The sequence below is a fragment of the Haliotis rubra genome, unplaced genomic scaffold (genome assembly GCF_003918875.1).
Source record: "Haliotis rubra isolate DU_JTF1 unplaced genomic scaffold, ASM391887v1 Scf353, whole genome shotgun sequence".
NCBI classification, from domain to species: domain Eukaryota; kingdom Metazoa; phylum Mollusca; class Gastropoda; order Lepetellida; family Haliotidae; genus Haliotis; species Haliotis rubra.
Window position 1 is genome coordinate 353,612 of NW_025767028.1, and position 23,595 is coordinate 377,206.

Below are 23,595 nucleotides of genomic sequence, written 5' to 3' on the forward strand. Positions count from 1 at the left end.
GCTGATACTTATGTTTGATTGTTCAAAATGTTACAATTAGTTCGTTACACATGTAGTATTTGACCCGTGAAGGTCCGGGTTAGAATGAACCTTCAGTAACCCATGCTTGTCGTAAGAGACGACTAACGGGATCTGATGGTCAGGCTCACTGACTTGGTTGACACATGTCATCGGTTCCCAATTGCGTAGACAGATGATTAAGCTCTCGATCACTGGATTGTCTGGTCCACACTCGATTATGTAAAGACCGCTGCCTTATTGCTGGAATATTGCTGAATATGACGTTAAACAACAATCCCAGCCAAAACCAAACCAATATTTATACCACAGTAATACTAATAGTATCATCATGGCATGGTAGTACAAATAGTAATGTCATGGTTATACCAATTGTAATGTCATTACTACCAACTACCGAAATGACAAGTGGTGTTATTGATGTAAAACATATAACCTGGGCGGGGAACACCAGAAATGGCTTCATACGTTGTACCCATATTGAGAATTGAACCCGGGCCTTCGTTGTGACGAGCAAACACTTTAACCACTAAGCTACCCCACCGCCCCCTAGACTAACGCTTAGTCTCTGAATATATATAATTCTGATAGCAACAAACAAGCCCATTTTAATTGAAAAGGAGCCCAGGGAGACCAGAGATTCAGACCAGACTTGCATTATTTAGGGCTTTAGCACGGCAGATAGGGCTTGGCAGTAAGGAAAATAATGTGGTTCAGGGACTGTGAGACAGACTTACTATTATCCAACATGTTCTGCTACCATTAGCCTAGTGGTTAAAGCGGTCGCTAGTCACCCAGAGACGCGGGTTCGATTCCCACATGGGTACAATTTATGAAGCCTTTTTACTTGTGTCCCCCGCTGTGATGATGGGATGTTGCTAACTCACTCACTCACTTGTCACATATGGACAAATATACGCACATACACACGCCATATTGAGTTTTGTAGTGCTCCTTATATGAACAATGTAAATACGCGGTATATTAGTGACGCCCACGGGAGAACACGTATAGTTTGGTTGGTACTTTCTAACATCACGTGACACATTTAAACACTGGCATATTTAGTGGCATCCGAGAGGCGAGGTATATTCTGGTACACTCGGGCTTAACGTGTTCTGTTACCGGTTACATTGTGAGATTAGGAGGATATGAAAGTGACTCAACTTTATCCCGAGAACACAACTGTGTGTCTCTATAACGATGCAGGTAACCCATGGTGAAACAGGCTGTACCGCGAGAAGAGCTGTTTACTAACATACCAAGAATAACACTAGCACACGACGCAAACTTGGAGTGCAGCGGTTTTATTCCATGTTGATTGGTGTACATACCGCGACGGAAGCACATGGCCCATTTCCCATCATGCATTACGTTAATAGGGAGCTGTCATTTACATCCGGTAGTTAAGGGAGCATTACGAAAAATGTCAATTACGCTACATTACTACAAATACTTGGGATTCGAACTGACGATCAGAATATCCTGGCGGATGCAGTGCATCGTGGCACATCCCAGCTGATAACCCCATCAGCCAGAAAATATGCTGAAGCATTTATACCAAACACTGAAAGTGGAAGACAGGGACCTCATAATTGGTTTGTAAACATGCATGCAAGATTTATCTCCCTTATACTTTCACGGTCATGTTTCAGTTCATACATTCATTGCTTTTGACTGACTGACTGAGTTTGGTTTTACGCCGCTTTTAGCAATATTCCAGCAACATCACGGCGGGTGACACCAGAAATGGGCTTCACACATTGTGCCCATGTGGGGATGAACCCGGGTCTTCGGCGTGACGAGCCAACGCTTTAACCATTAGGCTACCCCACCGCCCCTCATTGCTTTTGAACGAGAAGGGGATAAATGTAGCCAATTATGAAACCCCAAAACAAACATGAAGATGAACAATGAGAAAACCATTACATATGCAAAGGTGAAAGTTTACAACATGTTGGGTTTTGCTCTCAGCCAAGGAAATCAGTGACAAGTTTGTTATAACATGACGTCGTTGCTCTGTTATATCATGACACTATATGACGTCACGTCAGTGTTACCTTATGACACCATGTTACGTCATTTCACTGTTACCACTATGTGACGTCATCGATTGAATGTAGCTGTAGGCTAAACAAGGCGAATAAAGAATTGTACTGTTGCATCCATTTGCGCAGATAGAAGTACACATACAGATTAAGATACAGATTTGATGCGTTTCATCAACACGACGGCAGATAACATTTTGCAATAAAACAATTTTCACAAAATAGTTAATCAAGATTTGCGTATTCAAAAGTATACGATCATTTTCGTTTCCTAGTTTGCAGTTTAGGACATATTACGTTTACTACTGTCCTTACATACTGAATTCGGTAATACGTCTCTCCGCAGTAAATAAGTTTAATAACATTAAAGAAATTAAACTCATTCCGCCTCTGGACATAAGTCAAATAATATAAATCAGAACGCATAAATATACTTGTATATAATATTTTATTTCTTTTTAAATACATTTGGACTTAAACAGCCATTTCGTTAAATGAAAGCAGGACTTTATATACACTCACTCACTCATTGTTCCTGCCAGGTTGTAGTGTAACGTTGTTTTCACCAGCCTAGATTCAGTACTACAACACCTCCAGAGACGTGCACAACGGCAACGTGTCGCTTGGAACCACACCATCATACATGCATTCTGATGTCTAGCGCTAGTTTAGAGAAGAAATTATAATTCGATACTAAACCATCAAGGTCATACAAAGACAGATAAATCTGAAATCAAAACTCAAATTTGTGAATGAGATATACACTACTCAAAAGGAGTTAGGGAGCGCCAACAAACCCACTAGCCATAACTACAGTCAGTTCTTTAACTTCTTATGAGCAGTATATGACAGAAATCCAGGCCTGTGAAGTAAGATGCGACATTTCCTGGGTTTGGTTCTACAGTAGGATCATCAGAGTCGCTGCTGCCTCAACAAACAGAAGTAACGAACACATGTACAAATACAATGTAATTATCCGCACGCATCCCTATTATAAGGTTTTGCATCTTAAACACATGTTAGAAGACGAAGAACATGTTGTCTCTCAAAATATATTAAATTTATAAAATCTTCTTTTATCCGACAATGTTACGAATATACACATAGCCATGTTATTGTTTAGTAGCTATTCATACAATGTCTGAATGCTGAAGGAACAACTATCCACGGTTCTTCGCAGATATATTCTACATGTCTCTTCTGTGGGAAGTGTGTATGGGTGTACAGATCACGGCTGTGAAGCACTGTCAGTGTCGATGTAACAAGCCGGACTATAGCCTGGAAACTCCACACACTGATGTTACAGTTGAGCCTCTGAAACAGAACAAGGTGTATATGAATTACGCCATAACATGGACTTGTTAAAATATCGAAACGCAGTTTACACACAACTACAGCAAAGCCTACAGTGTAAGGACTGACTGAGTTTGGTTTTACGCCGCTTTTAGCAATAGTCCAGCAACATTTTACGGCGGGGGACACCGAGAAATGGGCTTCACACATTGTACCCATGTGGGATTCGAACCCGGGTCTTCGGCGTGACGAGCCAACGCTTTAACCACTAGGCTACCCCACCGCCCCTACAGTGTAAGGAAATGTGTACATGTTTTTAACAGATCAATTCGTGTTTGTTTGTTTGTTATTTAACGCCGCACTCAGCAATATCCCAGCTAGGGAAGGATAACAATATATGGATGAACAACTTCTGTATTGCTGTGAGAGCGACGTTCCGGTATAGGTTCTAACACCGTTATCAAGCAAGTGATGAACAACTTCTGTATTGCTGTGAGAGCGACGTTCCGGTGTAGGTTCGAACACCGTTATCAAGCAAGTGATGAACAGCATAAGGATGAAGGAGCTAAATGCCTCTCAAAGAAAATACCCCAGCTATATGACGGGAGTCTGTAAGTAATCGACTCTGGACCAGACAATCAACAGCATGATCATTGATCTACGCAATTGGGATACGATGACATGTGTCAACCAAGTCAGCGAGCCTGACCACCTGATCCCGTTTACGGCAAGCATGGGTTCCTGTTCACGCATTCCTTACAGATTTACCAAGTTAAACTGATACTAAAGCCCAAAAGAAAACATAGACGTTTCTCATCGTTACCTGAAAAAGTGTCACATCAATATTGAGGTTTTTCTTTTCGGTTGCGAGCAATTAAATATCATGAATATATCTGACGTCATATTATGCTTTATGAATGGTTTTTCGTTTGGTTGGTTGGTTGGCTGTCTGTTGAAGCTGTAAATAATCGTGTCAGGACCAGACAATCAATTGACGGATGTTGTCAACGACCTGGACGTGTTGATACGTCATCAACTACGTCATCAGCTACGTCATCGAGCCTGACCACCACCTTCATTAGAATACATCTTTATACAAGCAGACTGTCCTCCGGATCAGTCCCAACAAAGAGCTATTGCAGAAATATTGCTACAAATCGGAGTAACACTATACTCACTCACTCCTACCCAGATCTAGAATCCTCATTGGGTTTCAACATTGATGGGACTATACGATGCTTACCGATATTATTCACAGAGAACCCGCGTGGTACCGATGTAGAACTCGTTGCTGCAGACCCCGCCGCAGTCGTTGAGGCTGAAACAAATAATCGTCTTCATTACAGGTGATGTCAGTATCACACTGTCGTTGTTTTGTTTGAGAATGTTTGTTCGCTGACCGTGTAAATGTTTTATTCAAACATATGTACCAGTGTGTAGGTATAAGTAACAGCAGTCATTACATTCACCTCAGCATTGAAACTAGGGTGTGTGGTCCTGAGATAGAGCTCAGATCACAAACCAGTTGAAGTTTAGCAACGCTGGGTGCGGAGACTCCTTGGATGGGTAACCGTGTGTGACAGCCTGACTCCTGAGAGTTTCTCGGACTTCAGTCCTACCCCACAACGAAGCACACGTGATACATGTGGTCTCACCTTAGGCAAGTGAGTTTGTTCAAAATTGCCTCTGTTTACCCAGCAGAAAATGGGTACCCGGTGAAATAAGTCACAGGCAGCTTGGGTTATCCAGTGTAATAATCATCAGATTGTGTGCTTTGAGCAGGATATCTTGCCAGGAAAAGGAGCGTTATAAATAGTCTCATTATCATTAATACATTCATCATCCACTGTGTACATTTATCTCGTACACGCCCTTGGTGACAACTATTAAATACTTACATGCATTCCGCTGTTGGATTGTTTTTACATCGGCAGAAATCTCTGTTCCATAGGTGCATGGCTTGAAGAGTTTGGGTACAGTCGGCCCTCGGGCTGCCCGCGTAGCAGCCTGGGAATAAACAATGTCATGTTAAACTTCGTTCTGCATGATTCAGTACAGATTGTACAGTCTCCTCGTACAGTTATGTCAAACACAATGCTTCTCGTGGAAGTCAAACGGCGCGAAGATGGGAAGTTCTAATCCATTCGGTATGGAAGGCGTGTGGAGGGTGAACTGATATACTCACTGGGGACCCGGGGCAGTGTCTTCGTAATTTCAATGACATCTGAAAATACACAGAATATAGGAGTGAGGAGTGAGTGAGTGGGTGAGTGAGTGAGTGAGTGAGTGAGTGAGTGAGTGAGTGAGTGAGTGAGTGAGTGAGTGAGTGAGTGAGTGAGTGAGTGAGTGAGTGAGTGAGTGAGTGAGTGAGTGAGTGAGTGAGTGAGTGAGTGAGTGAGTGAGTGAGTGAGTGATAAATGAAAACAGTCTTAAGGGACGCAACTTAGCACACCGACTTGACGCTGGATAGACAAGTCAGTTATGTATTTAATACACGTGAACTGTGTTGTACTACGCTAAACGTTGTTGACCTCTGCTGGTCTGCGCCATAATATGTTGTACTATAGTGTATTATCCTGGCCCCTCTTTCACAAAGCGGTCTTAGTGCTAGGCCTTTTTAAGTCTCAACGGTCAACCTATACCCGATTGGTTAGATCGATGCTCATGATGTTGATCACTGGACTGTCTGGTCCATATAGCTGGCATTATGTGGAGTGTTGCGTTACACAACAAACAAACAAACAAACAATGTAGTACTAAGACCGCTTTTGGTAAGTGGGCCTGTTCTGTGTTGAACTATATATGTTGTACTATACATGTTGTACTATACTATATATGTTGTACTATACTGTACTGTGCTGTTGTATACTTGCTGTAGTATACACGTCTGTATGTACTGTACGATGTATTACGGTTCAGTATGATATGCTGTACACTTCCCTGGAGTTCACCTTACCGAACAACCTGTACACGTGTAGTCCATCTGGAACACAGAACAGAAACAAGGTGAGCCCAATCGTCAACCCTGGCGTGTACTAGCACGCGTTAATGCACAGTATGGAATGGCCTACATTGATACACATAAAATAACATGAGAACTATGGTAAAGAAATGATGAACATGGCCAAGTCCGAGGGGTGATTGGTATGTTCTGAGATGTTCATTGAAACACTGGACTTCAAATGCTGTATGTTCTACACCTCCAAGATAAACTCTCAGGTAGAACGATACAACAGCAGCGCACGTTGAGCAGGTATTACAGTACATGCATCCCTGTGGACCATGGGGCTTTAGATGCAGACAGACTTGTCACTTGTCACGCTTGTTCTACACATATTCAGTTGTACCAGCGATTTTAGAGGGATTTCATCCTCGTTAAGAAGAAGTCATGTGAGTGAATGAGTATGGTTTTACGCCGCTTTTAGCAATATTCCAGCAATATCGCGGCGGAGGACACCAGAAATGGGCTTCACATATTTACCCATGTGGGAATCGAAACCAGGGTCTTCGGCGTGACGAGGGAACGCTTTAAACACACACAGAGAGAGAGAGAGAGAGAGAGAGAGAGAGACGAGAGTGAGACGCGCACGCAGAGCACGCACGCACGCGAGCGCGCACACGCGCACGCACACGCACACACACACACACACACCCCAAAGTCATGTAAAAGAAGCAAGTCTGACTTAACCAGATCAGGAGAGTAAGGTTGACGCTGATGGAGTTCAAAGTCAAACTTGTGGATTGTAGCCATGGCAGTGACGTGTTTACTCGACGGACGAGCACACGTTATCTCGGCTTCCCAAGTTTCTCGGTCGTCATTTAATGCCTCACAAGTGCAGCATTTGTTTGTACCATTTGATTTGATAATGCAACCATATAATGAGGATCTAAGACCACGGAGTCCATACCCTTTCCGGCTGATGAAACATGCCTTTGTGTTGAAGCTTTCAATGTTTTGGTTGGTGTTTAGGTGTGAACGCATGCTTCATGTATCAGAAATCGTGCAAGAACCTTTCTGGACCAGCTTCAGTCCTAGCCAGACTGCCACGACGTAGATTGTGGCTGGTGCGGTTAAGTTGTTAGAGGATTTGCAAACCAGTGAGATACCCTCATTGCGACAGTGTCTGAGATTATGGACTGCATTCTCTGCTGGAAAATACCTACATAGCTGGAGAAGGTAATTGCTGTATCATGGATTCTCTGTATTATTTCCGGTATTGCTGACGTCACAGGCCTTCCAGGACAGATGACGCCTTCACGTTCTTCCCCTGCCAGCCTTAAACAGCGCTGCCCACGTCTGCCTAGAAGGTGACACTGGACAGACTATCCTTCAACAGTGTTGTACTAGATGGATCTTGCTGTTAAACCCTTGCTAAGGACACTTTCCTCAATTGTGTCATTTTGCCAAAGTCTCAGATCGTTGCTGATGCTACTGACTAGTCACTGAACGATCAGCTCCACCGGCGTGGGTATTCCGCTAATGTCCACGAGGAAATAGTTCACATGTACACAATTCCTTCTGTCCTAAGCTCAGCACCAATCAGTCAACCGAGTGAGTGAGTGAGTTTAGTTTTACGCCGCACTCAGCAATATTCCAGCTATATGGCGCCTAGTCCACCGAGAGGTGTGCGAATAGTGAGCAACGGAACCATTCCAATGCTCGGCTTGAGCAGAGGTCAGCGAGGTAAGCTTTGGGGTGCTGCGGCCAATAATAGGCTAGGATAGGCGTGGCCAATGTAAGCTCCATGAACACTTAGAGGAGAGACATTGCTGAATATCACCCACGGCAGACAAATAAGTAGGCAGAATATGATTTATAACGTGATATAAACTTCTGAACAGGACAGGAAAACTTACCTCCATTATACCGACACAGGTCGGGGATGGTTGGGTTCATCACACACGGCTGTGTCTTCTGCCAGGCAACGAAGGCGGGGCCAGGAGGGGGGGGCGGGGCATGGGTGCAGCAGGGGCCATGTTGTAAGAATTATAACCAAAGGTGTTGTTAGGCGGTTGTGACTGGTATGGTTGTTGGGGTGGTTGATAAGGCCGGGGGACCTGTGGTCTCTGTGCAGGCTGCGGTTTGGGCTGAGGTTGGGGTTGAGGTTTAGGCCGGACTTGCTGTGGTGGTTGTTGTGGTCGAGGCTGTGGTCGCTGCTGTGGTTGTGGCTGTGGTTGCGGTTGTGGCTGTGGTTGATTGGGGTAGGTATTAGGGTAGTCCCTCACAGCGCCAGCAGGGGGCGCCGAATTCCGGCCGCCCTGATTGGATGACGGTGGTGCGAAGAAGTTATTGGGTATATCGGGATAACCTAAGGTGGAAGAATGCCATAATTAACATTTACAATCATACACATTGACAAGTATGAGCACTTTATACTCACCGAAACATTTGAATTTTGACATGGAACGTACTTAAATGAATGTCTGCCGCTACCTGATAAATATTTGGGTGTGTGTTCTCCTATACAGACACAAGCCCGGACCACAGTGTGACGTAAACAACAAGGAGATCTCAATATGTGAGACGGAAGTTACAAAACATATCATAGAATAATGTGAAGCCCATTTCTGGTGTCCCCCGCTGTGATGTTGCTGTAATATTGCTAAAAGCGGCGTAAAACCAAACTCAGACTCAGTATCACAGAATAATCCATTGTATACTGACGTACTGAAAAAAGTACACACCTTGTGTTTGGAGACTCATTTCATAAGAAGAGAACGTCAATATTTTGAAAATTGTGTTTTGAATTATTACTTACAAGTCACAAACATTGTGTACGTGTTGCCTGTTCTGAACTATTCATTCCTTGTTCCACTAAGATAAACCTGTTATCATTATTCACACTCAAGACACAAACTGTCAGTTTTAAAGATGGACGTTTATATATTTTACGGCTATGCCGCTTGTGCTTGTACGAATGTTATCTGTACGGGATATAAACATCATGCATTTTAGAGGCGTTTTCACATTCCATCGCTGTCCACTCAATACACCCTGAATGGGGATGTGAGACTAACTACCCGCGATAAACTCTCAGTAAACTGGTCATGTAAGGAGGAAAGAGCTAGCGGTCATTTACCTGAGTACTTTCTAGATTCGTGATGCACATCATGCCATGTTTCAGCGATAATCGAGTGAGTGAGTTTAGTTTTAAGCCGCACTCAGCAATATTCCAGCTAACGTTTCGAATTTTGATGCTAAAAATTATTTTTAGAAAAATATATTCATGTGCAGATATTGGTATGGAAGTTTTCAGGGCCCGAATTTCATCCCCATTTTAGCAATCATATAACAGCTATACTCATATAGGTTTTACAGCTGTGGTTGTATAGACTTGCCTCCTTGCCAGTGGGACCCGCCGCCAGGTTGGGCTGGAACAGGGCAACAGGATACATTAGTGAGCATCAATACAGTCACGTGATAAAACTATTAAAAACTGTGAATCTAACACAGAACTAGGTGTTTATGTTGTTTGATATCTTAATTAACATTGGTATGTTATCTTTATTTGTATTAATTTTGATAAGAGATAGATAGAGATCCATGAGCAAGATATTGTTTTTATGTAAGAAACTGTATAGTCGAGACAGAATGAAAAAAAAGGCTTTGATTAGCGCGACGTCACACTGTGACGTCACACAGCGACGTCATGAGGGTCCAGTTCGAAATACCATGGTTACATGAATATGTATGAATGATCGTCTATACATGTTGGATGGCAACTGCAACCTCTAAAAGCACATTGAAGCATTAGCTTATACAGCAAGTGGTTAGTGAATATTGTATGATGTTATATGTTTTATCACATAAAGTCCGTGGATCGCATCAAACTTGATTGTGCTTCTCTGGTACGGACTGTAGGGAACTTTAGAAGAAGTACAACAAAAATTATGGTTCTCCTGCGATATATCCGTTAAACTCCATATCGATATACCATATCAGTATATTGATACTCAATTGATAAAACTGTTTTTTCTCTAACATTACAACGTAGTTTTATTGATTGTAAATTGTGTGTTGTCAACATATAAAACAGAAATAAAGACTGATTGTGATACATACGAATTTACATGCATGGATGGACTGTCACGCCATTATATTAATGAAGTGAATCGCACAGAAAATTCGTGGGGCGTGACATGATCTGGCCTGCCAGTGATTGGAGACCAAGGATGATATGAGTGCCTGCATACCGGTTATATTGTAGTATCGTTATGTGGGTCATTGGCAAGGTTCGCACGCTGTCGCGTGACGACGTGGTATGTGGAGCCGGGAGTGACATTGGAGGCGCAGGATCCTTGGGGAGCCGCTGGAGCTGTTGATGAGCCAAAGTCAGCGTCAACCAACGGGCTACCTTCAATCAAGTCTTTTATACTGTATATATCAACGTTTGATTACAGAAGCAATATCTTGTTCCACACCAGCTTTATAGTGTCTCCACAAACTGCATTACCCATTTCCCATAGCTTGATTATACTACTCAACCATTGCTAGGGATCACAGTTAATATTTCGGGAATGACATCATGAAGGAGACACACGACATTCTTTTTCGGTTCAATGATGTCGATTCATATGCATAATTGGAATTTAATGTTACACTGAATCAGGTTCATGTGGAGAGAAGGCAGAATTATCCTCAGAATGGTTTGAGTAGTATAAGAAATGCCCTGCTGCACCCAGAATGCGTGAACTGACCAGGAGTATCTGCAGGGTCTGCTGTAGGCGAGCCTTGTTGCCATGCCGGTCCGTCTGAAATAATAACCCATGTTCCCAGGATATGACCTTTCACACATGACATTAAAACTCTAGTTGTTCCACAAACCTTCATCAACCTATCATTTGCTGTTTCCAGTCGCTAAAACGCACAATACATAATTAAACCTTGTCAACTCCGAGTGTGACTATATATTTTCTTGGTAGGGCATGTTCACGCAGAACATATTTGCAGAAACTTTGCAATTCTTAACCAGTCGGGCAGTCAAGTAAATAAACGTATCAGCCAAGGTGGGGAAGGGTGACTGTTTCTGGAACCTCGCTTGGTGTCTCTTTTGGAGATATAGACACGCCGTATCACTCGTTAATTAGGTATTAGTCTTACCTACATGGTACACAGCGACACTGAATGATGAGTACATGCGTGTGAGGAATAGATGACGCTAAAGGTAAACAAGTATATGACGAGTACAAGGGAGATTGGGTGAAGCAATGAACGCCTACATCAGTTAAGCATGCTGCTATGATAAGTTAAATAAATGATGTATATGAAAGTTAAAATGATCTTTGGAGAAATTGGCGGACTTACTCTGTTGTCCCCACGGCTGCGCGGCTGCAGGAACTGAGGAGGGTGAAGAAGACAAAATCCATTATGCTTGACATATTACACATCCTTGAAGGATTAATTATCACACATCTTTGCAAGATGAATTTACTACCAGATGAGTGAGTGTGTTTAGTTTTTCGCCGCTGTTAGCAATATTCCAGCAATATCACGGCGGGGGACATCAGAAATGGGCTTCACACATTGTACCCACGTGGGGAATCGAACCCGGGTGTTCAGCGTGACGAGCGAACGCTTTAACCACGAGGCTACTCCAGTCCTTCTATTACCAAATGAACCAGGTATCTAATGGAAACAGTGTCGACAATGACGACATGCCGATACATAGGCAAGCTCGTATTATTAAGCTTAATATAACAAGAACATTCACCCGTTTACACAACAGTACACATAATCAGTCGGCGATGTTGTAGCTATTCTTTGTCTCGTCGACAATTAGGTCACTAGGTAATGACATGACATACATTTGCACTTACAAACATGTTTTAGTAGTCAGGTATATTGTATGTTTTGTACAAGCATCACAAAGCTAAGTGGCATTAGATATAATAGCCACTGCGTATGTGATCTGTCCAAGTTCAAGGTTACGTGATATATTATGTCAAGGTCACAAGGTTACCATCGGGCGGGTCAGCTGGATCCGGCATTGACGATGGGTCAATCCCTCCCGGTATGACTGGTCAAAGGTCAGAGGTCAGAGATTATTTAGAGTACATTTTTAGCTACGTAAACCGTTACAAAATATGCTTCGTTTTTTAAACTTTTATTATTTTATTAATTTCTTTTTACATCGTTTATTATTTACACGCACGTCTAGCTTACAGTTACTTACATTTAAGGCCATTGAACATAATTATTAGCAAAGATTTCATCATCGAGCACAATTGTTAGGGAATGGATATAATTAGCTTGAATATATTTCGTGCTAATACTCAAGCGTAGATATTTTGAAAATAACAGACAAATGCGCATGCATGTATATGTTTATATACAGTTATTATGCGTTCAATGTATTGATAAATCCAGAGTTATATAGACCTATTAAAACATGTCGCTGAATCATTGGTGGAATCCGGGTTGACATATTCCCAAGCTACCAATGACTGAAGAGACTGCATATACTAGGTATAGCTGCAGTGTTGTGCTGATATACACATCACTATACATGGTATACTTCATACATACCTACCGCTATAGTATTGTATACACTCACTATTTACCAAACCTATACCAGGCAGCTATACCACCCTGTAGCCCTTACCCTATGCAGTAAGAACATAGTTTCCATATATACCGATTGACGTACTCCTACAAGGAATTATTCATGGCCAGTATCGGCGTCTATATACCTCCATATATAACAGCAGTGTTTAATGGCCTGTATGCCCTGGTCAATGACAGCGTGTTCCTACCTGTCTGAAGCAATATACTCTGTAACTGTGTAATACCCAAGTTGCTTTGCTTTATCACACTTTGCATCCAATACAATTTAATTGAATAAGTATTATAATAAATATGTTATAATACGTAAACATGGCAATCAATGTGCACACTCGGGCGGTTCATTCAGGAGCAGGTGATGGTTTGAAGTAGGTCACATGTACGTGAAGATGGACGATGCTATTACGGTATAACAAAATGACACTCTATTGGGATTGTATTGGCGTACACCTCTTGTTATTTTCAGATATCAATACAGATTTGAAAACTCTGCCGGTGGATTATTTGTATATCTAATAATAAATGGATATGCGTATATATATTATTATGGTCAAAGGCCGTTTCGCGCAGGCTTCATGCAATAATGCTACATTATAACAAATGATACAATAATGCTACATTATAACAAATGATACAATAATGCAGCGCAGTGTTATGTTGTTGTCACAGTATCAAGGAAGTATCCAGCATTATTACCTACGAGGGCGAAAATATCGGGGTTCATATTTTTCATACGATGCCCTAGGGCAAAACATCACTTTGTCATGGTGACGTGACGTCATGGACAATGCTATGGCGTCACGTTTCTTCTGTGACGTCGCGTTCTACATACGGCAACGGCGGGTAGCCAGCCTATGTATGAAAATAGATTTGGGTTTATTTTCCTCAATTCGTGCCAATAGCATACTATGTTTGCGACACGAGTGCCTAAATATCGCGATATCCCTCGCTCTCGCTCGGGAAATACCAACATTTGGGGCTCGTGTCGTAAACATAGTATGACATGGACACTCATATATTATCCTCTATTTAACTTGATGAAGTAAATGTGTTGTAACTGTGGCCGGTTCAGGTATATTGACACTCTGTGACAGTGTGCACTATACGTGTTTGACGTTCGCTCTACTGGAACAGACAGAACTTGGTATATGCCTGACCACACCATGACTGACATGCTACTCTATATGCATACATCCAGACACGCCAGTAGACTGTTGAACATACCTTGCAGCCATGGCGAATGAACAGTATGAGCATGTCTGTTTGCACGTGGCATGTTTACACGTGGCAGTCCGCTACCTAATGCGAGTCCAGGTATTTGTCTTACTGCACATTTTGAGCAATTGTTCCAATACAGTGACACTTCTAAGAACTACTGGCACTACGGCGAAGCTATCATTAGTGGCACTAATGTGACTATACAACGACATCATAGTGGCACTAATGCGACAGTACTACGACATCATAGTGGCACAAATGTGACAGTACTACGACATCATAGTGGCACTAATGTGACAGTACTACGACACCACTGTGGCATTAATGTGACAGTACTACGACGCCACTGTGGCACTAATGTGACAGTACTACGACGCCACTGTGGCACTAATGTGACAGTGTGGCACTAATGACGCTACGACGTCACTGTGGCATTAATGTGACAGTACTACGACGTCACTGTGGCACTAATGTGACAGTACTACGACACCACTGTGGCACTAATGTGACAGTACTACGACGCCACTGTGGCACTAATGTGACAGTACTACGACGCCACTGTGGCACTAATGTGACAGTACTCCGACGTCACTGTGGCACTAATGTGACAGTACTCTGACATCATAGTGGCACTAATGTGACAGTTCTGACTACTACGACGTCACTGTGGCACTAATGTGACAGTACATGACGCCACGACGTCACTGTGGCACTAATGTGACAGTACTATGACATCATAGTGGCACTAATGTGACAGTACTACGACATCATAGTGGCACTAATGTGACAGTACTACGACGTCACTGTGGCACTAATGTGACAGTTCTACGACGCCACTGTGGCACTAATGTGACAGTACTACGACATCATAGTGGCACTAATGTGACAGTACTACGACACCACTGTGGCACTAATGTGACACTACTACGACGCCACTGTGGCACTGATGTGACAGTACTATGACGTCACTGTGGCACTAATGTGACAGTACTACGACGTCACCGTGGCACTAATGTGACAGTATTATGACGTCACTGTGGCACTAATGTGACAGTACTACGACGTCACTGTGGCACAATGTGACAGTACATACTACGCCACTGTAACATTAATGTGACAGTCACGACGTGGCACTAATGTGACTACAGTTACTGACGACGTCACTGTGGCACTAATGTGACAGTCCTACGACGCCACTGTGGCACTAATGTGACAGTACGACCACTGTGGCATTACGTCACAGTACACTGTGGAACTAATGTGACAGGTATCTATGGCACGACGTCACTTTGGCACTAATGTGACAGTTCTACGACGTCACTGTGGCACTAATGTGACAGTATTATGACGTCACTGTGGCACTAATGTGACAGTTCTACGACTCACTGTGGCACTGAGTTTAGTTTTACGCCGCTTTTAGCAATATCACAGTACGGGGACACCAGAAATGGGCTAATATGACAGTATTGTGCCCATGTGGGGAATCAGAACCGGGTCTTCGGCGTGACGTAGCCAACGCTTTGACCACTAAGGCTACCCACCGCCCGACAGTTCTACGACGTCACTGTGGCACTAATGTGACAGTACTACGACATCACTGTTGAAATGTGACAGTACTACGACGTCACTGTACCAATGACGTCACGACGTCACTGGGACTAATGTGACAGTTATCGCTGACGCCACTGTGGCACTAATGTGACAGTACAACGACGTCACCGTGGACTCACGTCATATGGCACTAGTATTACGACATCACTGTGGCACTACTGTGACAGTACTACGTCATCACTGTGGCGCTAATATGCCAGTAGTGCGGACCACTGTGATACTACTGCGACACGATTCTACTGAAATTACAGTGACATTACTGAGGGCACTACTGCAACACTACAATATTCCGCTACTGGCGGCGCTCTGTAAACAATACTGCCGCAACACGACGTCCAGTAATGCGCCACTACTGCAACTACATCTGCGACATTACTAAGGCGTTACTGCGGCCTAATGCGCCACTACTGCAGCTTACACTGCGACATTACTACGGCGTTACTGCGCCCCTAATGCGACAGTACTACGACACCACTACACTAATGTGACATTACTATGGCGTTACTGCGGCCCTAATGCGCCACTACTGCGACTTCACTGCGACATTACTACGACGTTACTGCGGCACTAATGCGTAACTACTGCAACTTACTGACTGCGACATTACTGCGGCGTTACTGCGGCCTAATGCGCCACTACTGCAACTACACTGCGACATTACTGCGGCGTTACTGCAGCCCTAATGCGTAACTACTGCAACTACACTGCGACATTACTACGGCGTTACTGCAGCCCTAATGCGCCACTACTGCAACTACACTCCGACATTACTACGGCGTTACCGCGGCCCTAATGCGCCACTATTGCAACTACACTGCGACATTACTACGGCGTTACTGCAGCCCTAATGCGCCACTACTGCAACTACACTGCGACATTACTACGGCGTTACTGCGGCCCTAATGCGTAACTACTGCAACTACACTGCGACATTACTACGGCGTTACTGCAGCCCTAATGCGCCACTACTGCAACTACACTGCGACATTACTACGGCGTTACTGCGGCCCTAATGCGCCACTACTGCAACTACACTCCGACATTACTACGGCGTTACTGCGGCCCTAATGCGACGCTACTGCAACACTACCGCGGCACTACTGCGACACTACTGCAACTACACTGCAACACTACTACGGCGTTAGTGCGCTACAACTGTACAGCGTCTCTGCATGCAATCACATACCTTGCTGCCACTGAGAATACGGAAAAGCTGAACACAAAGTCAAATTCAAAGAATAGGATGAAAAGTTGATTTTTAGCATGAAACTGTGAGTGAGTTTAGTTTTACGCCGGTTTAAGCGATATTGCAACAATATCATGGCGGAGGACACCTGAAATGGGCTTCACACGTTGCACCCATCTGGGAAATCAAACTCGGGTCTATGGCACAACAAGTGTACGATTTAGCCACTGGGCCATCCCACCACCCTGAAACTGTGGGATGTATGTGTGTGCACAACATGAACAAGTTTTAGAAACAAGAACTGCATCTATATGCAAATGAATTAATTGTTTCCAGGTTAATATAATCTCCAAACTCTAACATGATGGAGTCGAGTTAATATCTGAAAAACTACTACCATCAACTTTTCTACCTTTATACTTTTCTGTGTTATTTTTACAAAATAGTAACATGAATGCTTACAAACACTAGTCACCCTATTCAGTTTTGTCGTTGCTGTTTTACCTGCTTCTTTCTTTAAACAACATTACATGTTCTACAGTTTGTCGCTGAACAACCGGAAGTAACATTCTGAATACTGAAACAATAGTACGCAATTGAGGTGAACACCGCTTTGGGATATATTCCACTTATATCTCACCGTGTGGTGAGAAGAAGGCACAATGTGTATCTCGGACGAAGCATACGAGCACGGTGATTACAAGCCCCAATAACAGGATCCTTGTCAGTCTAATGGGACGTAACTCTGCAAATCTAGTTCCCTTGTCTTATTCAGGAAATGACTGCATGAGTTACGAATTCCTTCTTTAAGAACAAACTTATTGCTGGGACCTTTCTGACCTATGTACAGACGACATATAGGTTACATTGGCAGTTGTCTGATCTTACTGTCGGGCTCCTACTGGCCCAGGCCGTGGAAGTGTCATGGCTTATGTTACTTATTGGCATTACATTTGAGACATAACTATTGCAATTCTCCGGATATTTTCCGAAGAAATAGATCTCGGGGGAATAGCTATGTTGCATCTATTGTCTGTCTCTTCGTTGGAGTGGACAAAATGAGGTATTTGTTCAATGTTGGCCTATAGGATACATGTATAAGACGTATAATTAGGTATGCAATGAGATAAATTCATAATCCACCGGTTATATGGGTTGGTGTTCCCGGAAGTATCCGGAACGTAAACTTAGACTGCCATCTTAAGTCCCGAGAACAAATTATAAGTTGTTCACTGGTCACGAGGAGGCAATGGGTTGATGTACCCTCGATGTTTCTTATGTTCCCCTCGCCCTTCGGGGATCACGGGCTGATGTTCCCTCGATGTTTGTTTATGTCAACCCATGGCCCCCTCGTGACCAGTGAACAACGTATTTATCTTACCGAACACATCAATGGTAATTTTGAACTGTTTGAAGCAGGGGTATCGGATCATAGTATGGAGTACCAGGCGACAAGAAAAACAAATTTAGAGTTATCTCCCTTCCATCGATATACATTCGCAAAACATCGGTAATTTCCGTACATCATACGTGATTCAATCTTATTCGAGATAAAGAATTACTACTACGAAGTACCAAATGAGTTTGGCATTCCCAGCGGGGTACATAGAAAATGTTACTCGCTTGTAAGCGGGGTACATTGAAATTAATAGAAGAGCGCTCAGCCAATCAGAAAACGACATTTATGTGTCAGGCAAGATAACATAATATGCATGTCGATACTAATCAGAGACATGATCACATCTGTATTATCAATTGTAGGATGAGGGTAAGGCATTTTACTCACCCATGTTGTATGTAGGTTGAATATACAATTGTGAGTGAATAAGGTTTAGCGCGGCTTTAAGAAATATTCCAGCAATATCACGGCGGTGAACAACAGAAATGGTCTTCGGTGTGGCGAGCGAACGCTTTAACCCCAAGGCTACCCCACCGCACCAAAACTTACAATTTTTTTATCACATACACATGTGATGCAACATTAAAAGTAAACATTCTGGCCCATGGGCCGTCCCTTCAGTGAGTTAGTTAAAATTTTGAGGTTTTATTTTTCATTTTTTAATCCTCAGCATTTAGTCATGATAACTGCCAGTTGAAGTTTAGCAAATCCTTTGTCAGAAACTGGCCACAGTGCGGATAGTTTCTGGACTTTTGGGTTTCCAGAATTAAATTGTGACGTCATATTTGAAATAAAATGTACATGCTTTTGTGACAGTAATACAATGACATATGTCGTCACTTACCTGGTTGTTGGTAGGGAGACGGTTGCTGGTTGGCTGATAAAATAGAATTGATACAATAAGCAAAACTGTTCTTGGGATAGTACAAGTGTACACCATATGAACAGATCTAGGTCAGCATTCTTCACGACAATTAGTGCAAAGTAATTAGTCAATAGGATTTATATTAGTATGTTGCTAACTATGCAGCTCGGGGAAGTTGTGATGAGTTGTGAAAACATGCAGAACTAGAATGCTATGATTAGTATCACAAGCTAACGCTGGTAAACAAAGGTAATTACTGTACTTTGAGGTAAAGAGACACTGAATGATGAACGATCACAACCAACCTCCCGCGGACTGGCTATTCGGGGATGGCTCCCATCCGGGTGGGGGTTTGTCAGGCGGTGGTTGCCAGCCAGATATTGCGCCATCTGGCGGTGGGTGCCAGCCTGGTGGTGGACCATCTTGCGGCGATTGCCATGGATGCGGGGGTTGATCTGGCCCTGGTTGCCATCCCGGAGGTGGACCATCAGGCGGTGGTTGCCATCCAGGAGGTGGACCATCAGGCGGTGGTTGCCATGGTTGCGGTGGCTTATCAGGAGGCGGTTGCCAGCCAGAAGGCGCACCATCAGGCGGTGGTTGCCATGGTTGCAGATTTTGATCTGGCGGTGGCTGCCATCCAGGAGGTGGACCATCAGGCGGTGGTTGCCATGGTTGAGGTGGTTTATCAGGAGGCGGTTGCCAGCCAGAAGGCGCACCATCAGGCGGTGGTTGCCATGGTTGAGGTGGCTTATCAGGAGGCGGTTGCCAGCCAGGAGGCGCACCATCAGGCGGTGGTTGCCATGGTTGAGGTGGCTTATCAGGAGGCGGTTGCCAGCCAGGAGGCGCACCATCAGGCGGTGGTTGCCATGGTTGAGGTGGCTTATCAGGAGGCGGTTGCCAGCCCGGAGGTGCACCATCAGGCGGTGGTTGCCATGGTTGTGGGGATTTACCAGAAGGCAGTTGCTGGCTTGATGCATCTGGCTGCGGTTGCCATGGTTGCGGGGGTTTATCGGGTGATGGCTGCCAGCCTGGAGGAGGGCCGTCAGGAGGTGGTTGCCACACTTGGTTTGGACTATTTGGTGGTGGTTGCCATGGCGGGCTCTGGTGGTGATGGGGTGACTGCCACCTCCCCCCACCCTGGCTAGGAGCATCTGCGGGTGGCTGCCACCCCGTCCTGGAACCACCTCCTGTGGAAGTGGATGGTGGATCCCAGCCACCAGGGTTGGGACTATTAGGGTATTTCGGCCACGCCCGGCTCTGCTCACTTTGCCAACCACCTTGGTTTTGTGGATTGTTAGGTGGCTGACCGCCTGAAATATTTCAAACGTAGGACAAAAACTTATATCCTGCCTTAAAACTCTCCACTACTGCTCCCATTTCAGTCGTAATAACAAAATAAACCTTCCTCGGATCAAAATCTGCATCCATAACGTTCTGATTTCTTTCCAAGTGAGCGGGTTTAGTTTTAGGCCGCTTTTCGCAATATTCCAGCAATATCACGGCAGGGGACACCAGAACTAGGCTTCGCACATTGTACCCATGTGTGGTATCGAACCCGGGTATTCAGCGTGACGAGCGAACGCTTTAACCACTATGCTACCACGACGTCCTTTCTACCATAGAACGTATCGTTGACGTTATGTATGACATTGAGTTATTTCCATGACATAATTATACTTCAGTCAGAATATGGGTACGGTGCATCACGGTGGAAGGCTGTATTGATTACCTAAGCTGTCTGGGAGATCTGGGGGTGGGGCTCCATAGGATGGCTGCCCCGGGGGTGAGGCAGTGTGACCTTCACCTCCAACAGGTGCTGCTTAAAGGTTAGAAGTGAAAGTTATACAAGTGCATCTATAACAACATGCAAATATTATTAAAACTAGACTAAGAAATCTAACGCACGGTCATCACTCACAGTTTACAAGTTCATATAAAAGTTTGATTGACGGTTGAGTTCACGCCGAAATGAACATTGCTGTCTGTCAAATGTAATTCGATTTAGAGAGGACTAGGGGAATAATGTGTTACCCTGGTAATCTGGCGAGAGTTTTTCCGAGTATTTAACGAAGTATTTACTCTCTTTCTTTCTCTTTCTCTCTATCGTTTCGCTCCCCCCTCCTCCAACCCTTCCAGACTCTATTCTTGTCCTATCTCTGCATCTTTGTCTCTCTTCCTATCTCTTCCTCTCCCACCCTATTTTTAATGAGGGCGTGGGTTTACTTTTGCGCCGCTTTTAGCAATATTAACACTTTGTACCCATGCGGGGGATCGAACCCGGGTCTTCGGTGTGACGAGCGAACACTTAAACCAATAGGCTACCCCACCGCCCCTTAGTTATAAGAATTGTTACAAATAACTATACAATACCAGCAAAATATGAGTTGAAACTGTGGGTGATGATCGAACTAGACGTAGCTAGTTGACATGCATCTATGTGAGGAGACAGTGAGGGGTAGACGTAGCTAGTTGACATGCGTCTATGTGAGGAGACAGTGAGGGTGGTCACGCACGTTAGTCTAGTCTAATGTATTAACTACATAGAGCATCACAATAGGTGAGTGAGTGAGTGAGTATGGTTTTACGCCGCTGTTTAGCAATATTCCAGCAATATCACGGCGGGGGACACCAGAAATGGGCTTCACACATTGTACCCATGTGGGGAATCGAACCCGGGTCTTCGGCGTGACGAGCGAACGCTTTAACCACTAGGCTACCCCACCGGCCCCATCACAATAGGTAACTACTATAGCATCACATTAGTAACTAGGTAACTACAGTCTATACAGTATGTAGAAATATAACATCAAAATAGCTAGTATTATATCGTTCATGAACATGCATGAAACACAATACACAGAATAAATATTACATTGTTAAGATGTAAATACAATATAATAAGAATCATGTCAGCTGTATTCAGAAGGCACTGGTAATAATTGACTAATCCACGGATATAACGAACTCTGACAGCCGAATTCGTAATACCCGTTGTACGCTTTCGCGCTAGAAGTGACGTTACTACGGCCGTGTGCACAAAATGACTATAGTGTTACGTCTGTTGTATGGGAACACGCCTCTACCTAACTGAGAGTGCGAGAACATTTGCGGCAAAGCATCCGCTCTCTATGTGGCTCACATAGGATGCTACACGGCAGATTAACACTCATTGAGAACCTTTATTTAGAGCTGATGTCTGTTTCATACAGGGTTCTGTCTTCAATAGTTATTGAGTGAGTGAATATGGTTTTACGCGGCTTTTAGCAATATTCCAGCAATATCACGGCGGGGGACACCAGAAATGGGCTTCACACATTGTACCCTTGTGAGGAACCGATCTCGGGGTCTTTGGCGTGACGAGCGAACGCTTTAACCGCTAGACTACCCACCTCCCTACAGTTGACAGACAGAGTGTGTACATCATGGCAGGTGGAGACACTGCCGGTAGACTACCCACCGCCCTACAGTTGACAGACAGAGTGTGTACATCATGGCAGGTGGAGACACTGCCGGTAGACTACCCACCGCCCCACAGTTGACAGACAGAGTGTGTACATCATGGCAGGTGGAGACACTGCCGGTAGACTACCCACCTCCCTACAGTTGACAGACAGAGTGTGTACATCATGGCAGGTGGAGACACTGCCGGTAGACTACCCACCGCCCCACAGTTGACAGACAGAGTGTGTACATCATGGCAGGTGTAGACACTGCCGGTAGACTACCCACCGCCCCACAGTTGACAGACAGAGTGTGTACATCATGGCAGGTGTAGACACTGCCGGTAGACTACCCACCTCCCTACAGTTGACAGACAGAGTGTGTACATCATGGCGGGTGTAGACACTGCCGGTAGACTACCCACCTCCCTACAGTTGACAGACAGAGTGTGTACATCATGGCAGGTGGAGACACTGCCGGTAGACTACCCACCTCCCCACAGTTGACAGACAGAGTGTGTACATCATGGCAGGTGGAGACACTGCCGGTAGACTACCCCACCTCCCCACAGTTGACAGACAGAGTGTGTACATCATGGCAGGTGGAGACACTGCCGGTAGACTACCCACCTCCCCACAGTTGACGGACAGAGTGTGTACATCATGGCAGGTGTAGACACTGCCGGTAGACTACCCCACCTCCCCACAGTTGACAGACAGAGTGTGTACATCATGGCAGGTGGAGACACTGCCGGTAGACTACCCCCACCTCCCCACAGTTGACAGACAGAGTGTACATCATGGCAGGTGTAGACACTGCCGGTAGACTACCCCCACCTCCCCACAGTTGACAGACAGAGTGTGTACATCATGGCGGGTGTAGACACTGCCGGTAGACTACCCCACCGCCCCACAGTTGACAGACAGAGCGTGTACATCATGGCAGGTGTAGACA

General features: G+C 44.4%; 1 protein-coding gene across 8 annotated transcripts in view; it reads right to left on the minus strand.

The window, feature by feature from the left end:
• Positions 1 to 5,296: 5,296 nt before the first annotated feature.
• LOC124285135 (basic proline-rich protein-like) overlaps positions 5,297 to 23,595 on the minus strand; it is a 34,678-nt gene continuing 16,379 nt past the window's right edge. Inside the window, exons 5-17 of one of the 8 annotated variants that reach the window (XM_046721298.1) lie at positions 20,930 to 21,019; positions 20,122 to 20,510; positions 19,506 to 19,890; positions 19,180 to 19,212; positions 16,937 to 16,963; positions 12,320 to 12,376; positions 11,665 to 11,697; positions 11,058 to 11,111; positions 9,699 to 9,731; positions 8,217 to 8,668; positions 6,316 to 6,342; positions 5,545 to 5,583; positions 5,297 to 5,366 (exon numbers count right to left, since the gene is read on the minus strand). In XM_046721298.1, the coding sequence (XP_046577254.1) occupies positions 8,256 to 8,668; positions 9,699 to 9,731; positions 11,058 to 11,111; positions 11,665 to 11,697; positions 12,320 to 12,376; positions 16,937 to 16,963; positions 19,180 to 19,212; positions 19,506 to 19,890; positions 20,122 to 20,510; positions 20,930 to 21,019 (1,514 nt within the window). In that variant the 3' untranslated portion in view covers positions 5,297 to 5,366; positions 5,545 to 5,583; positions 6,316 to 6,342; positions 8,217 to 8,255. Of the gene's footprint in view, positions 5,367 to 5,544; positions 5,584 to 6,315; positions 6,343 to 8,216; positions 8,669 to 9,698; positions 9,732 to 11,057; positions 11,112 to 11,664; positions 11,698 to 12,319; positions 12,377 to 16,936; positions 16,964 to 19,179; positions 19,213 to 19,505; positions 20,511 to 20,929; positions 21,020 to 23,595 lie in introns of all 8 variants that reach the window. The other 7 variants (XM_046721294.1, XM_046721292.1, XM_046721291.1 and 4 more) reach the window with 7 other exon arrangements.